The 17,003-nt window shown below is 52.7% G+C and overlaps 1 protein-coding gene across 3 annotated transcripts in view; it reads right to left on the reverse strand.

Annotated features, from left to right (window-relative positions):
- CGN (cingulin) overlaps positions 1–17,003 on the reverse strand; it is a 65,508-nt gene that overhangs the window by 23,223 nt on the left and 25,282 nt on the right. For all 3 annotated transcript variants that reach the window (XM_038383020.1, XM_038383017.1, XM_038383019.2), the window contains exons 4-15: positions 15,980–16,049; positions 13,850–13,948; positions 13,121–13,272; positions 12,493–12,634; positions 11,852–12,064; positions 10,767–10,915; positions 10,067–10,208; positions 9,295–9,507; positions 8,502–8,708; positions 7,360–7,617; positions 4,739–4,909; positions 2,921–3,082 (exon numbers count right to left, since the gene is read on the reverse strand). In XM_038383020.1, coding sequence (XP_038238948.1) covers positions 2,921–3,082; positions 4,739–4,909; positions 7,360–7,617; positions 8,502–8,708; positions 9,295–9,507; positions 10,067–10,208; positions 10,767–10,915; positions 11,852–12,064; positions 12,493–12,634; positions 13,121–13,272; positions 13,850–13,948; positions 15,980–16,049 — 1,978 coding nt within the window. The remainder of the gene's footprint in view (positions 1–2,920; positions 3,083–4,738; positions 4,910–7,359; positions 7,618–8,501; positions 8,709–9,294; positions 9,508–10,066; positions 10,209–10,766; positions 10,916–11,851; positions 12,065–12,492; positions 12,635–13,120; positions 13,273–13,849; positions 13,949–15,979; positions 16,050–17,003) is intronic.

The following is a 17,003-nucleotide window of genomic DNA, read 5'->3' on the forward strand; positions in this document are numbered from 1 at the left end:
TCTGTAGTAACTCAGATCCCATCCATCTAATATCCCATCTCAGGGGATTTGGCCTATTTACCCTGAATATTTAAAGATCAATTACTTACCAAAATCCCATTATCCCATCATACCATCTCCTCCATAAACTTATCAAGTAGAATCTTAAAACCAGATAGATCTTTTGCCCCCACTGCTTCCCTTGGAAGGCTATTCCAAAACTTCACTCCTCTGAGGGTTGGCATTCAGATCAAAATAGCTGCTTTATAAATTCATAAATAAAGAACCCCAGAAACTGAACAAGTCTCTGCCATGAACAATTATGCTGCAAGGCTTGAAAGAGCTGATACGAAATCAGTTACTTGGCAATTAAAGAAAGTGTTAAACAAAAGATCCAGTTTCCAGCTGAATGAGAGACTCTGAAGACAACTCTGCCCTCTGCTGTTAAAGGCAGGCTTTGTAGCTAGCAGGTTTTGTGCCACAGACAGCAGCAGATGCTCTCCTGGATTGAGTGCATGCTTTTTTACTTGCTGTTAGACGTGGGCAAAACACTGGAGTAAACTCACAGCTCTCCCTCAAAACAGAGTCCTCCTTGTCATTTCTAGACACGCCGCTCCCAGAGTCCAGCTCCCTGCTGATTTGTCTCACCATTACACAGATGAACCAGCTGGCTACTCTTAAAAACTTACTCGGTTGCTTTTAGTCTAACAGTTACAAACATTTGGTTTTAAAATCCCAGTTACAGCAGATATCGTTGCTTGTTAGCAATTGCCTTTAATAGCACTAAGACCGGGGCTGTTGCAAGAAAGTTTGATTATTGTTCTTGAGTACCTATTCGGAGCCCCACAGCCTAGGTCGTGGAGCTAAAAGAGTCCTTCTTAAAAACAGGTGAACATGTGGGCTCTACTAACTCTGATGGCTTCATGACCACTATGGGGAGGGGGGCAGGGTTACGTCACCAAACAAGTTAAAGAAGTATGGGTTGGATGAATGGACTATAAGGTGGATAGAAAGCTGGCTAGATTGTCGGGCTCAACGGGTAGTGATCAATGGCTCCATGTCTAGTTGGCAGCCGGTATCAAGTGGAGTGCCCCAAGGGTCAGTCCTGGGGCTGGTTTTGTTCAATATCTTCATCAATGATCTGGAGGATAGTGTGGATTGCACCCTCAGCAAGTTTGCAGATGACACTAAACTGGGAGGAGAGGTAGATACGCTGGAGGGTAGGAATAGGATACAGAGGGACCTAGACAACTTAGAGGATTGGGCCAAAAGAAATCTGATGAGGTTCAACAAGGACAAATGCAGAGTCCTGCACTTAGGATGGAAGAATCTCATGCACCGCTATAGGCTGGGGACCAAGTGGCTAGGCAGCAGTTCTGCAGAAAAGGACCTAGGCGTTACAGTGGATGAGAAGCTGGATATGAGTCAGCAGTGTGTCCTTGTTGCCAAGAAGGCCAATGGCATTTTGGGCTGTATAAGTAGGGGCATTGCCAGCAGATGGAGGGACGTGATCGTTCCCCTCTATTCAACATTGGTGTGGCCTCATCTGGAGTACTGTGTCCAGTTTTGGGCCCACACTACAAGAAGGATGTGAAAAAATTGGAAAGTGTCCAGCGGAGGGCAACAAAAATGATTAGGGGGATTGGAACACATGACTTATGAGGAGAGGCTGAGGGAACTGGGATTGTTTAGTCTGCGGAAGAGAAGAATGAGGGGGGATTTGGTAGCTGCTTTCAACTACCTGAAAGGGGGTTCCAAAGAGGATGGATCTAGACTGTTCTCAGTGGTAGCAGATGACAGAACGAGGAGTAATGGTCTCAAGTTGCAGTGGGGGAGATTTAGGTTGGATATTAGGAAAAAAATTTTCACTAGGAGGGTGGTGAAGCACTGGAATGCATTACCTAGGGAGGTGGTGGAATCTCCTTCCTTAGACGTTTTTAAGATCAGGCTTGACAAATGATTTACTTGTGGATTGGTCCTGCTTTGAGCAGGGGGTTGGACTAGATGACCTCCTGAGGTCCCTTCCAATCCTGATATTCTAGGATTCTATGTCACGAAAGGCCCCCCAACATGTAGTCAGTGGGAGTTTGGCCTAAGAAAAGGCTGTGGCAATCAGAACCTCAGCAGTCAGCATTAACCAACCTGCTGTTTGCGTATGCTGGAGGAGAAAGCAGACCGTGTACTTACAAATGCTCTTGGGGAGAAGAAACGTTTGACCAGCACCTGCATAGCTGTGGCACTAAAACAGGCCAATCCAGACGCTTGGACTCCGGAGAATGCAGGCAGATCTGGAGATACAGCCCCCACCCACTGCATACTCATGGATGAGACTATAGTCCTGTGTCCCCCAGCTACGCCATTACTGGGGCTGCAAGCAGGAGAGGCAGCACTGGTATCAGGGTGCCAGGGCAGTCTAGTCACCAGACTGTTGCTGGGGGTCCCAGGCAGGGTGCCGGGGCTGGGGTCCGTCGCACCGTTTGGTGCCATGCTAAAGGAGCTAGTTGCAGTTTCATGGTCGCGCCCATTCTGTGGCAGAACAGAGAACGATACTATGTTCTGTGCGTGGGGATTTAGTGCTGGTGAGATGTTCTGGAGGAAGACGGCACAGATAGGATTGTAGCAAGGCCACCAGTGGAGATGGGGACTTGGTCATAAAGACTCTTCCCCGAGGAAGAGAGAGGATGAGCTCCCTCCCAACCACTGCAGCCTTCCCAGGGAACCCTCACCCCGCCAGCACTTGAATAAGCAGGGCTTTGGAGTTGTGCTCCGGCTCCGCTCCAGCTCCAGGCAAAAACCTGCAGCTCCACTGCTCCGGAGCTGCTCCGCGCTCCAGCTCCGGGCTCCACTCCAAAGCCCTGTGAATAAGAACTCCTGCATTCCAGTGAGCTCCCTGTGCCACAGGAGTTAAAAGTGGCACTAGGGTCAGGGAGAGCAAACAAACCTCCAGCGCTTTGACCTGCCGAGTGCGATCACCCTGGGAGCGTTTCTTGGACTCCACCTCCTGCTCCAGGTTCTGCAGGCGCTGGGCCAGCACATCCTTATCCAGCACGGCACTTTCCCGCTCGGCCTGGCTGTCCTGAAGTGCTTGCTTCAGCCGCATGATCTGCGGGAAGAGACGGCGTCAGAGAGTTACCGTGCTACCCTGGCGTTCTCCTAGAGCTTGCAGAAAGCTGTACACGCCAGGCGTCTGAAGATCTCCCCTAGTGACCACACAGGCTGGCTCACAGGTGTAGCAGCTGGACAAAGCAGAGGATCATGGGGGAGGGGAGAAGCAAAGGCTGGGCCAGATAGGACCAGTGTGGTGCCAACCATGGAACGACCCCCTAGTGGCATCCAGTGATACCCTGTGGTTGATGCTTGCAGCGCTAGCGAGTCCTGCAGACAGCCATGGCCAACCTGCTTCGGCTGGAGGAGAGGGAGAGAAAAGAGAAACAGCCCCCATTTCTGCACTGTGTGGCGAGAGGAGACTCTTCCCTCACACCCAGCAGGCTCTGGTCTAAGGACACTTCTGGGCACCCACGCATAGTACCAGTGACCTTCTCTTTGCATAGCAGAGAACACCCAGCTCTGTCATCAGGGTGATTAACAGATTTAGGAGGGGCTGGACACCACCAAGCTACATACTTCAGGTAGCGAGTGGCCCTCTGGACAATGGCCAGCCTGCAGGAAAGGGACTGGAATGACTCTGGATTTGAAACAAAAAACCCACCCCCACACATGCCAAGGAGGGGAATGCACCTCACAAAGCACTCCAGCCTGTGCCCTAGGTGTGGCCTGGAGCTGGTGATGCTGCAACTGACTCAGAGCTTAGCCACAGCAGAGCTTCCCTCTTTGCACAGAGGGCTCTCAGCAGCTGGATTTGGAATAGCTGGGTAGAGCTCTCCAGCCCTGCGAGCGCACAACCCCACTCCACCTGCACATGCTGGGGCCCAGCACTGGGCTTGTGGGTTTCACAGGAAGCACCTTAGAGGTATCTGGTCTCAGGAAGGCAGAGACACTGCAGTTTCACTCGGAAGGCAAGAACTACTCCAACTTAGATCTGTCCAGTCTGTGCTCCCAGTCAGAACAGGGCAGCTGACTTAACTAGAGAGAGATTCCTCTACCTGTCACTCCTCTTAGCCCTGGAGGGCCAGCCCAGCTCCAGGGGAGGGAACCAGAGTCTGTCCCCAAGTCCCCCAAGTGATGCAAGAGGGAGGCAGGCTCTTTCCTGGCTCACAAATGGAATTGCTAAGTTCTGACTGCAGGATCTTTATTGCTGGCCATGTGGGAGCCAGATGGCGCCCAGCCCAACTCTGGTCCCTGCTGGCGCTTGCTGTTACAGACGCTCACCCCTTTACTTGTCTACTGAACAGATCTGATCTGTGATTGCTGGCGATACAGCCTCCGCGATGCCCTTGAGCACAGCCGACTTCAAGGACACACAGCGGCCAATCTCAGGTAGCGCAGCCTCTTCCACTGGAATTGGGGGCAAGGGAGCTCTTGTACTGTCTAGAATTACAGTGGCTGCCGCTCCAGCATTGTCCCATGTTCTAACAGGGCTACACTCGCCTTTGGATCAAGTCCTGAGCTGAGCAGGCAGTTTGCCTGAGGCAGGAAAGGTGCGTGACTTGGTTACACTGGGTAATTTGAAAGTGGACGAGGGACGTTCGCATCTTCCCAGCGCTAGTGATTTCTGGCAAACACATCGTAGACGCCCTCTCCAAAGACAGCCCCTGGAAGGTTGTGAGCAAGACAAACCACCTGAGAGCCAGCAGCCTACCTCATCCTGCAGCCGGCCCATGGTGAAGTGCATCTTTTCCACCTCCGCACTGCGGTCCTTGGCCTGCTTCTGGGAATCTGCAACCTCCTTCCGTGACTTCTCCTTGTACTCCTCCAGCTGCGACTGCAGCATGGCCAGTGAGCTGTGGGACTCCTGGGCCATCTGGTCCAGCTAAGCACAGGGGAAGGAGTACTTAGGAACCCACAATTAGTGCCCACAACCAACCACCTCCCCCGGGCCACATAGGGATCAACAATGCCAGTGGAGCCACCTGGGGGGTCCCAGTTAACGTCCATGGGAGTGGAGGGAAGAGAGCCCTAGTAGGTTTAGAACCACCATGAGGAGGAAGGGAAGGAAGGAAGAGGGTGTTCCCTGCAATACTGGTTAGTGGGCTGGACTTTCCCCTTTTTCTCCCAGACATTTGGTTTGAACAACAGAGCTGAGGCTGCTAGGAATGGTGCTGATGTCTGAAGGAGACGGGCAAAGCTGAACTCAAAGCAGAGATTTTGCACAGAAATGCCTGTTAAATGCAGCTGGCTAACCCGGCTGGGGCCAGAAATACGAAGGTCACCCAGCAGCACAGCTTAGATTTATACAGCACCTATCGCTGGGGTAATCCAGCCACCGGAGCTCATCATCCAGTGAATTTCATAAGCGAGCCTGGTGGGACCAGAGGACTGCAAAATGAGTCACCCTGGATACCAGAGTTCACCCTACAACTCCCAAATCTTCTAGCATCCGGAACCTGCCAGGATGCTGCATCCCTTAGGGTCTCTAATGAGCTGAGAAGACATAGTGCGTTTAATGAAGACTAACGAGACATTTTAAGAGGGCAAGAAAAGCTCGTCTATGCTAATATCCTCCCCAGCTGGGTGGCTCAGCACCTTCCGGATGGCTCCATATTTCAGCTGGTTTTGCAAGGCAGCTCCAGTTATTCTACTAGACGAGCTCCCAATGCCACCCCTTGGCGAGCCAAGCCACGGCAGCACGAGCCACATGCACTCTAGCTAGCAGGCCAGCCCGCCACCCCTGCAGAATCCCAGCCGAACACCAAGCAACAGCTCTGTAAGCCTGGGTGACAAACAGAGTTGGCAGCCACGCGACACTGTGTAATGATCTGGCCTTTCCCTTATGTCAGGCCTACCCTGCAGCGCTGGAGAGTCTGGAGGGTCGCTGGTAGAGCGGCAGAGAAGCTTTTGCTGCAACAACAAGCATCTCTCCTAAGAGGCGTCACCCGCTTTACTGCTCGCTTTCCGCAATGGCCAGTTATTGCTCCTCACTGCTTTATCTGTAACCTAGACTGGAAACTCCTAAAAATGGGGAGGCAGCGTGGCCTAGTGGACAGCACACTGGACTGAGACTCAGGAGACCGGGATTTTATTCTTAGCTCTGCAGCTGGGTGACCTTGGCCCAGTTACTTCCCTGCTCTGTGCCTCAGCTTCTCCATCTGCAAAATGGGGACCATGGTACAGGCCTCCTTTGGAATTTACTCATCAAGAGCACTAGATAAGAGCCAGGGATTATTAAAAGCGCTCTGCAGTTGCTGGGGTCTCTTACTGGGTTTGTGGTGCCTAGCGCAGTGGGGGCCATCCTCGTACAAGCTGATGAAATACTAGCTCAAAAGTGGTTAAGAGAGCCTCTTATAAACAAACAGAAGCGTCAGAGCTTGTAGGACAGCTGCATGGCAACTCCTAGTCACATACCAGCTGCTCACAAGCTAGAACGACACACCCGAGAACCATCTCCTCCTACAGCTAAGGATACCAGCTTGGAGGCAGGAACTTGTTTTCCCCCCCAAAAGGTTTCATGGGCTTCTGCTAGCGCCTGAGATTAAAAGACTAAATCCTATTCCAGCCAGAGGGAGAGGAAGCAGGAAGACTGTCCCGTGTGTGCTCTGTTAAAGGGCTCCCAGATAGATCTCCGAGCAGGAGCAAAATACAGTCACAGGCAGTGCTTGCTGCCTAACAGGGAGAAGAGAGGCTTCCCCCAGACCACCTCCCTACCTTGTGTGCTAGTACGGCCCAGCTAGGGTGCAACCACCTAATCTGTTGGTGACACCCATTGATGTCCAGAATATCAAGCCCAAAGTCTCTGAAAGCCCCCCCCAGCCAAAAGGATGCTGTGCTTGGGTGGAGTGGAACAGTTTATGAACCTGATGCATCTTAGTGTTAATGTTTCAACGCAGCCAAGTTCTGTTTTCAAGCAGGTTGCTGGTAGGGTGACCACATGTCCCGATTTTATAGGGACAGTCCCAATATTCAGGATTGTGTCTTACATAGGCACTTATTACCCCTCCAGCAGCTCCCATCCTGATTTTTTACAGTTGCTATCTGGTCACCCTAGCTGCTGGACATATCAGAATCCCAGCCCTTTGCAAATAGAGGCCTCTCCCCTCGTTGGTAGCAAATCACACCGGTGTAAGATTTGGGGGTGGGGGGAGGTTTAAACTCAGGGCCCTTGCGCAAGCTTCTCAGGACTAAGATGGCCACATCCCACAGAGACTACACGTCCCAGCATGCAGTGCAATAACTTGACCCAAGCAGCCATGGGAGACCATGGGCAGCACCTGGCCCCTCCCCCAGGCTTTAAGCCGGTGACATCAGCTGAGGAGTCTCACAAACCTCTCTGGTCAGCTTCTCCGTGGTCTTATCCAGCAGCCTCTTCTGCTCCTCCAGCTCATTCTTGGTCCTCCTCAGCTGTTCCTTCTGCTTCATCTCCTCCTGGTACGAGGCGCTCAGCACCTGGTGCTCCTGAGACAGCCGGCTGAGACTCCTCTGGGCCTCTTCCAGGTGGCTCTCCAGAGACCTCTTGGCCATCAGCAGCTCCTGCTCCTGCTCCACAGCCTCCTCCAAGGATTCCTCCATCTGTCTGCGATCAGCCTGGAAGGGGAGGAGCTCTCAGAGAAACAGCCCAGCCCCTAACATCCCTGGAAGTTTTGTATCTGAATATTTCAGTCTGGAGGGGCAGTATGGTCCAATGGATAATGCTCAGGAGATGTGTGACCTGCGGGTGACCCTGGGCAAGGCCCTTCCCCTCTGTGTGGGCTGTAAGCTCACTGAGGCCTGGCCTACATGGCAGCAGGAGGTTGACAGAAGGCAGCTTACATCAATCTAATTATGTCAGAGTACAAACTACAGCCTCGCTCCCGCCGATGGAAGTGCCCTGTTACACCAACAGAATTAACTCCACCTCCCCGAGAGGCGTAGGGCTTATGTCGGTGTAGTTAGGGCGACGCAGTGTCCTGTAGACACTGTATTACTTGCATCTATTGGCTCTCATTCTTGTCAACTTCACAGCTCTGCTGGAGCCGTGAAATTGACGAGCCAGCTCCTCAGCAGAGCTGCTGCACGGTCTCCACTCCTGGCTCAGGCTCCCCCCTGGGCTTCTCAGCTCCCTGCTAGGAATGGGGCAGCTGACTGGACACCGGGCGCGGACCCCCTGGGCTCTCGGCTCCCTGTCAGGAGCACAGGAGCTCATGGGACTCAGCCCCCCCGCAAAAGTTGGTGGAAGTGCTCCTGGTGAGGACGTGCACCACTGACGGAAAAAGGGCTGCGTGGACACGAATCACAGGGCAGTGATTACTACAGTGGCTGTATCTCTATAGGCCGACTTAACTTTATAGTGTAGACATGCTCTGAAGCACTGACTTTCTTTAGGTCTGTGCAGCACCCAGCACCATGGGGCCTTCAAGGGGTTCCCCGGGGAAGGAAGCTCGGGAAGGAGGTGGGTCTGTGTGCAGGGCAGTGCTGCGGCCCTCCTGTACCTCCAGCTTGGTGATCTTCTCCCTGAGCCTGGCCTCCGAGCCCTCCCAGTTCTCGGAGAAGTGCCTGTACTCCTTGACCTGCATCTCCAGGCCCAGGATCTTCCTCCTCAAGTTGTCATTCTCCTCCTGCGTCTCCTGCAGAGTGGACTCCATGGCCTTCCTCATCTGCTCCGTGGCCTCCTTCTCGCTCTCCATGGCCACCTTCACCTGCACGCCGGGCAAGAAAACATGCACAGGTGAGTCCAGGGCCAGACCTGGACACCATCCGCTGGCACGTGGGAAGCCGGAGCTCACAGGAGCTGGTCTCCAAAGGCTTCTGCCCAGCGGAGGGTAAACGGGCTCTCAGGTGTAGATCTTTGGACAGAGGATGCCCGTTCCACTGTGGCCCACGCACAGTGAGCAGGCGTCTCTGCAAGAGGTGGCACCTCTCGCTGGCTGGGTAAACGGGGTGGGAAATGGAGCTTATGACGGAACTCCAAGGATATGGAGGCAGCAAGCAGCAAGACATGCCCAAGGGGCATTGTGGGCTCAGAGGTTTGCTGCTGTCACAGCGATAAAGGGCAGGTCTCAGGGGCAGGGTGCAGCAAAGCAAGCTGTGCAGAAGGTGCCCCAGATCTGTGTCCTGGGTACAGTTCTGTGCCCCACACCCCTGAGCTGCAATAGTTACTGCCCACCGGTGCCAGTTACCCAGGTGTGCAGCCTTCAGCACGTCTGGCTTGAGATCAGGCAGGGATAGGCATTCCCAGGGTCCTCTGCTATAGGGGGTCTGAGCTGGGAGACCCTGGGCTCTTGCCTTGGCAGCTTCGTCGTAATCCTTCCTGAGCTGCTGCAAGTTCTTCTGGAACTGCTGCTTCAGCTGTTCTACCTCCGTGTCATGGCTGGCCACCTCTTCCTGAAGTGCTCCCTTCAGGGCGGCCAGCTCCCGCTCCCTCTGGTGGACCAGCTCGTCCTGGGCCTGCTTCTCTGAAGTCAGCTCCCTCAGCTCCTCTTGGGCTTGACGCAGCTTCTGCAGGAGGAGGAGGAGGAGGAGAGTTGCTGACAGGCTTTAAAGAGCATCGAATACATGTGCCAAGCTCTGGGAGTCCCAGCAGTGCTCACAAGGTAGCCGGAGGCCTAACAGAGAGGGAACTGGGCTCCCAGAGAGCCTGCTACCCTCAGCATAGCGGTGGTCCCGATTAAGACCACTGCATTGTGGTAGCTAAGCCTGGGCAGGAAGTGGTTTTTCCTGTCCCCATTTGGGGAGAGAGAGAGAGAACCTTTCTGTCAGAAGATTCCCAACCTGCTCTAGCCATAACCCCCTGGGCTCTGGGCAGCAGAGAGTAGTGGGGCAAGCTCTGACCACTTCCTTACCCTGCCCTCTATGCCAGCGGCTACACCAGTGGTACAGTGGCCCCATGTGCCATGGGGATCTCAAGGAGCTCATTTTAAGGCACCTTTCTGCTACCAGAGTGGCCTGAAGAGGCCTTGGCATCCGTGAGAACCAGGCCCCAACCTTCAGGTAGTTCACACAGCTGCTCTATGAGCCAAGAGCCACCTTCCTTCTGACCACGCTCTGCCCATCATACCTTCTTCAGGGCTTCTACTTGGCCAGCATCCACGGTGCTGTTCCTGACCTGGTCCACTTCCACCCGCATGGCTGAGAACCGCTCCCGTAGCTCCCGCAGCTCCTCCTCGAACTCCTCCCGCTCCTGTTTCGCCTGCATGAGCCTACATGCGGGAAGAGAAGTAGTGTCAGGTGGGCTCCCCATTGCCCCATGGAAGAACCATGGGGAGTCTGACCCTGGGAGAAGCTGGGCTGAGTGGGAAGAAAGCCTACAAAGGTCACCAGGAAGGGTACACCGAGACTCAGGTGGCTGGCTGCATGCCCTGTGCACGCCAGCCAAGCCTGAGCTACATGACCCCCTATCCTCCCTTGGGTAACGTTGTGACATGATCAGAGAGAGGCACCGTGCAGCTCCTTGCTGGGCTCTGCATCAGCGATGCCAGTCCCTGTCAGCCTGTCCACCGACCGCAACATGGCTTCTGCCAGTGAGCCCAGGCCAAGAATCCTGCCTTGATTCTCCCTGGAATGACACCCTAGAGCCAGGTCGGGAGACATCCCCCAGTTATCTTTCCTGGATTTACAGGAAAGGCGTTTAACTGGATAAGATGGAGCAGCCGAATCCTTTAGGGCCACTCTAGCCTGTGGGCAGATCGGCCCTAGCTAACCATGCCCAGTCACAGCTGCCATCCTGGGATGCACACGGCGCATCAGTGAGAGCTCACTCCTGCTTGGTGCTGCGCAGCTCCTCCTTGTTCTTCTGGAACATCTCCCTCCAGTGGCCCGTCTCCTCGTTGCTCTCCTCCAGCTCCTTCTGGAGGTTCCTCATTATTGAGTTGATTTTCTGCCTCTCGATCTCTAGACTGGCTTGATCCTAGGAACAGGAACGAAGCTGTTAAGCATTTGCTGTTGGGTTGGGTGCATTTACTGAAAGTAGGGGAAGTTATGGGGAAGTTATGCCTAAGAGGTTAGAAATCTCTGCAAAATTTACACAGGGTTCCTTACAGCTTTCCGTGTACTCAGTGGAGGCTTCCAACGCACACCCAGCCTAGATCCTGTCCTTCGTTACATCAGGGTCATCTGCAGTAGCTTCTCTAAAATCTAGGGAGCTCCTCCAACTGGATACTAGCGTAACACACCAGAATTCAGCACCACGGAGAGACATATTCGAGCCATCTCTTAAGCAAGTGATTTGAGCACCCACATGTAGCGCTTGGTCAGCGGATTCAGAAGTTCAGTGCTGGGGGAGGAGGAGCACTAAGTAACGTGCCCCTTTTCTCTGGCGGTTCACAGTGCTTTGTACACACTGACCAAAGCATCGGCTGAGCCGTTGCACCAGTTTAAGTTGAGCTGGGATCTCTTTTAAACCAGCTTTCGTTAAATCAGTGCAGAAGGCTGTGTGGATGCTGATTTTGGTCAGCTGTGTGGAGCGGAAATAAACCAGGTTCTGACCAAAATGAGCATCCACTGAGCTTTCTGAATCAGCTAGAAAGCAGTTTAAGAGAGATCACACTAAGTTAAAATTGGTGCAACTTTCTGGTATAGCCCCGAGCCTCCCAGTCACTGAGCAGGGACATGCAGTGCCCATGGCCACACCACCCCTCGAGAATACTTTAGGACTGGAAGCAAAGGTCACAGCCAACTGAAAAGCTACAGGGGAGGGCATTTAAGGGAAACGGTATACAGCTATAATTTTCTGTCTTCTAAATCCAGTCCGTAAAACGAGCAAGCCTTAAATCTCCTAGCAGACGCCAGCAGTTCCCCCAGCTTGTTCACTTTATGCTTCCATTTCACGCGTCTGTGGCTTTACCTGAGACACATCCTCCATGTTTCGCCTTAGCTGGTCCATGTTGTGCTGGTACTGCTGCGTCACCCGGTCCAGCTCCTTGTCGTGATTTGCCACCTCCTCCTTCAGGGCTCCTTTCAGCGCCGTCAGCTCCCGCTCCCGCAGGCGCAGATGTTCTTCTTGCTTCTGTTTGGCACTGAGGACCTCCTCCAACTCCTCTCTGGTTTCCAGAAGCTCCTGAGGGGAGGGCAGGGACAGAGATGCTTTCCCCACCTGGAGCTATGCTATACACCTCTAGCAGTGCTGTAGAGAGGCAGTCTTGGCTAGTAGATAGCACACTGGACTGGGACTCTGGCAATCTGAGTTCCATTCCCAGCTCTGCCCCCAGCCTGCAGGGTGACCTCGGGCAAGATACTGTGCCTCGGTGCCTCAGTTTCCCCATCTGCTCAGTGGGGATAATGAGACCGACCTCCTGTATCCGGTGCGGAGGGCGCTAGAGATTATTGGTGGAACGCTGATTCAGGGAGAGGCCCTGCTCCCCCAGTGCTGTAATTCAGCGCAGCACCGTCAGCTTCAATGGCTGCATCTATTTACTCCTGCTGAGAACCAGGCCCATAGCACAGTCAGGATCCAAGACGCATGATGAGGCGGGGAGAGTCACGTACCTTCATGAGCTCGTCTTGGTCTGCAGAGTCCACCGAGGTTTTCCGCAGCCTGTCTAGCTCCTCGTGCATCCCCATTAGCTGCTCTTCTGCGTCTCCCAGTTTGTCCTCTATCTGCTCTCTGGCAGCTTTCACTTCTGTCAGCCTAGAGGAGACCAGGCGAGCCTGTTAGAGCCAGCCAGGGAGGAGCCTGGTCTCAGCACAGTACAGCCAGAGGCCCACATACTATTCTGGCCCAGACACCAGGGGTCCTAGTGGGTAGGGCTCTGGGCTGGGAGTCAAGAGACCCGAGTTCAATTCCCAGCCTTGGCCACAGACTTGCTGTGGGACCTTGGGCAAGTCATTCCATCTACCCTGTGCCTCAGTTCTCCAGCTGTACAATGGGGATAGTACCTCAAGCAGGGGCTGAGAGGACAAAGCCATTAATGGTCTTGAGGCAGTTAGGATCAGCTAGATAAGGCAAGTCACTTCTTTCTCAGTTTCTTCATCTATAAAACAGGAATGCCCACAACCTAACTCAGGAGGTGGGAAGGGCTTGTTAATGATGGAGAGCACGGTATCCATAGCGAGACACGCTAGCGCTCTTCCAGGACCTGCGTAGCCCACCCCAGACACAAGAAGTGGCTCCTACTCTTGCAAGCGGCTTTTCAGCTCCTGCATCGTCTTCTCCAAGGTTCCCTTGAGGAGCCTGCACTCGTTCTGCGCCTTCTCCAGCTGGCTCTCCAGGTTCCGAGCAGCACTGCTCCTGGGATGCTCCCTGGCCTGCTCCGCTTTCTGACGGAGCTGGGAGAGGGGAGAATAGAGCATTAGCGGCCACGGAAGAGGAAGAGGCTAGGATTTAAAGGGATGCTGCCACCAGCTAACTTCAGAGAATGTTTCTCGTGGCATCCCACAAACGGATCCTCAGCTGGCGTAAGTCAGTCAACCGGAACTGGGCCAGCTGAGGATCTGGTCCTAATGGGATTAGGCACCTCACTCCTAATTTGCAGAGAGGGAAGGGGGGTAAAAAGGGGATGAGTTTGTGCAGGGAACTGGTTGGGGTAGGCAGAGACAGAACCCACCCCACAACCCGCAGGCAACCCTACAGCTGATATTCCAGTCCAAGAGTAAAGGATACACAGTACTTACAGCCACTGGACCAGTGTAATTATAGTGTAATTGGCCAAGTCTCCCCCCAAACCTCCCCACTCCATGCTGGGGTGTATGTCGACAGCACAGAGTTCACCCCCCCCCCGCAACTCTCCCCACCCAAAGTAGTGGAAGGGTGGCAGCTCCATAGGACCAGCAGCCTTTCACCACCCTCCTGGCAATGTAGGAGCTGACTGTCCAGTGCATCTAACCGACCAGGTACTGGCGTCACCTTTGTCTCTTCATCTAGTTTCTCCTGCAGCTCCTCCACCTTCCTCTTCAGCTCACTGTTCTGGGAAATGGATGCTCTCGCATCCTCAGGAGGCACCACCTGTTAAACAAAGAGGGGGCTCTGTCTAACACAAGCACCCTGGAGATGCTGCCTGAAGTCAATTACTGAAGAGGAAGGACAGTCTTGTGGTTAAGACACTGACTGGGATGGCACTCTGGAGCCCTGGGTTCAAGTCCCAGTTCCGCCAGAGTTCCTGTGTGACCCTTGGCAAATCACTTGGCCTCCCTGTGCCTCAGTTCCCCACCTGTACAATGGGGACAACTGCCTAGCTCCACCTTCTGGGTCTTGGGAGGATGAATTGATTGACAAATGTGTGGTGCTCTGATATTGCGGTGATGGGGGCCAGGTAAGTACCCAAGACAGGCCCGTAAAACAGGAGTGGGGATCTTCCTTTCTCTCTCCTGTGTAGATGAAAGCACTTCACTTCAAGGACCATGTGTCTGTACAGCACCTAGCAAAACGGGACCTTGATCTCAGTCTCCTCCGATGGTGGTAATATAGAGTACCTTTAGTTATATCTAGGTACTCTTACAGCCCTCCATCATGACAGACTTTGGGCACCTCACAGTTTTAGTGCATTGATTCTCACAAACCCCCTGTGAGACAGGGCAGAGCTAGTATCCCTAGGGTGCATATGGGGAAACTGAGGCACGGAGAGGCGCAAGGACTTGTCCAAGGTCACACCCGCAGCCTGTGGCAGGGCCAGGACTAGGACGCAGATCTCCTGAGTGCCAATCCAGTGGTCTCCGGTTTTTCCCCCTCAGTGCTCAAGTAGTTCAGGCCACCAATTTTAAACTTCCTATAAGTTAAGAGGAAAAATCAACAATCTCGTTCTCAGCAGCAGTTTTTCGTTTTAAACCAGACACTAGCAAGCAGCCCTCTGATACCAACATCAAAAGATATTGCTCCACGTCCTGCCAGAGGTATGTTGGGCCTCAAGCCTGAGGCTCTGAAATGCCAGTTTTAATCAAGACCTCTGCCATTTCAGGCAAGCTCTGAGCACAGCAGGAAGCAGCCAGCACCAGACGAGCTGTGAGAATAGTGACGTTAGCAAAATGGGTTCAGATCCCTTTTAACAAAGAATATTAAATGGGAACTGCACTCCCTGTTAACTTAACATCTCCAGCAGCGTCAGAGCAGATTCCTGAAAGGAAGCCATGTTGCTTTCATACACAGATAATTCTCAGAATTAAAGAGAGTCATTTCTGTCTGCTTCCCTGGAGAAGATGACAAACAAACAAAAATCCAATTCCAGGGCCACAGCAGTGTCCACAGGAGAAACTGATCTCTTCCAGCTAATGGGATAATGTAAAAAACACACATACCCCAGAATCCCCGCCCCAAAACTTTCATTTTTGCTTCAAACTGCTTAAGGTTGCAGTTCAGAAAGGATAAAAAATATTGAGTCCTAGAGAGCAAAGCATTTGTCAGATCACTGATTTGTCAAACCTGGAATCCAACCCCCAGCTCGGGCCAATTGTCGATGGCTTAACGAAAGGTGAAAAGCCCACAATGCATCTGACCACGCTGTGTATTGGGGGGTTGCAGTGGGGGGTGGAGGGGGAGGGAGCTCAGCCTGTTGGTGTGGCTCAGGAGAAGAGGGTAGTGTCTACACTGCAGCTGTAAGTTTCCAGCTCGGGAAAGAATGCCTGGGCTAGCTTTGACTGAGTTAGTGCTCTAAAAATAGCAGCGTTGCACAGCAATGCAAGCTGCCTGGAGAACAATCCCATGTGAAACAATAGCTAAGTAGTAGGATGGTTAGCCTCTCCCGCGGCCCACCCCACCCTGGCATGCTGCTATTTTTATTGCACTAACTTGATCGGAGCTAGCAGATGTACGTCTCTCTGAACAGGGAATTACACTTCCAGCTGCAGTGCAGATGTACACTAAGAGACGGCAGTCATCCTGGCCGATCAGTACCACCCTGGCTTGATTATACGGGGGTGAAAAATTCACCCTTCTGCTGAGAGCCGGGTGCCCCATAAGTCTCATAGGGCTTTTGCACTGGACTCAGTCCAGGGGTGAAAGTCATTCTTTGCAAAATAAGGGGAGGCTGGTATGGAGACTTACAGCGAGTGCTTGGATCTTCTCAAACATCAGGTTGGTTTTTCTCTTCAGTGAGCTTTCACTTTCTTTGCTCCTGAAAAAGAAACAAGCAAATACCAACAAAGAAAATCATTCAGGTTAAAAGGGACACAACCACAAGGGGGGTGGGGAAGGAAGAAGCAGAACAGTGTTTAAGGCACTCGCCTATGACTCTGGAGACTTAGGTTTGAATCCCTGCTCTGCCACAGGACCTGTGTGACCGTGGGCAAGTCACTTAACCCCTCCATGCCTCAGTTTCCCCATCTGAACAAGGGAGATAATTGCTCTTCACTGCCTCATAGGGGTGTTGAGGGGATGAAATACATTAAAGGTTGTGAAGTGCTCAGATACTTGGCCCTTGTTACCAAAGTAAGTACTTAAGAGACATACACACTTCTGTCCAGATTTTTTTAACTTAATGTTGTTGCAGGTAACACTTAAGATGAGCATCTCTGGGGCAAGTTAGAGGAAAGTTCGATTCACCGCTCCCCACAGCTTATGAGGCCCATAATGTATGAATTGAAGATAAAGGGGTAAGTCCCTCTTTACAAGAAGCCAGGGGGAGTGAAATCTGAAAGTGAGTGTTTCAGTCAAGTGTCCACAAGGCCGGGAAGGGGAAGGAGAGAGGTCATCTGTAAACCCTCGCTTTCCCATAGAGAATCCTTTTTAGTGATTAAGTTCAGCAGATCAGCTGCTCATTTGCCCTGTACTCCCACCCAACTGTGGGGACTTCCCAGAGAACAGACACTATCCACCTCCATCAGGATTACTTAAACACAGAAGGCGACGCCGCTAGGAATTAATTCCCTTTGTCGGCTTCAAGGTTGCCATGTGCACAATTTGCACCTTTCTAAGTTGCTACCGCTTAGCCAAGAGTGCTTACAGTTGTTAGTGTGGGCTAAGCGGTAGTTCAAGGGTTCTTAAGCGTACACTCCCAGCAAGATGCCCAGGGCGCTAGACCCTATCCCAGGGCTGGATTTAAAAGGAACAGAGTTTTGTTTTATTTAAA

The sequence above is a fragment of the Dermochelys coriacea genome, chromosome 24, assembly GCF_009764565.3.
Source record: "Dermochelys coriacea isolate rDerCor1 chromosome 24, rDerCor1.pri.v4, whole genome shotgun sequence".
Lineage (NCBI taxonomy): Eukaryota > Metazoa > Chordata > Testudines > Dermochelyidae > Dermochelys > Dermochelys coriacea.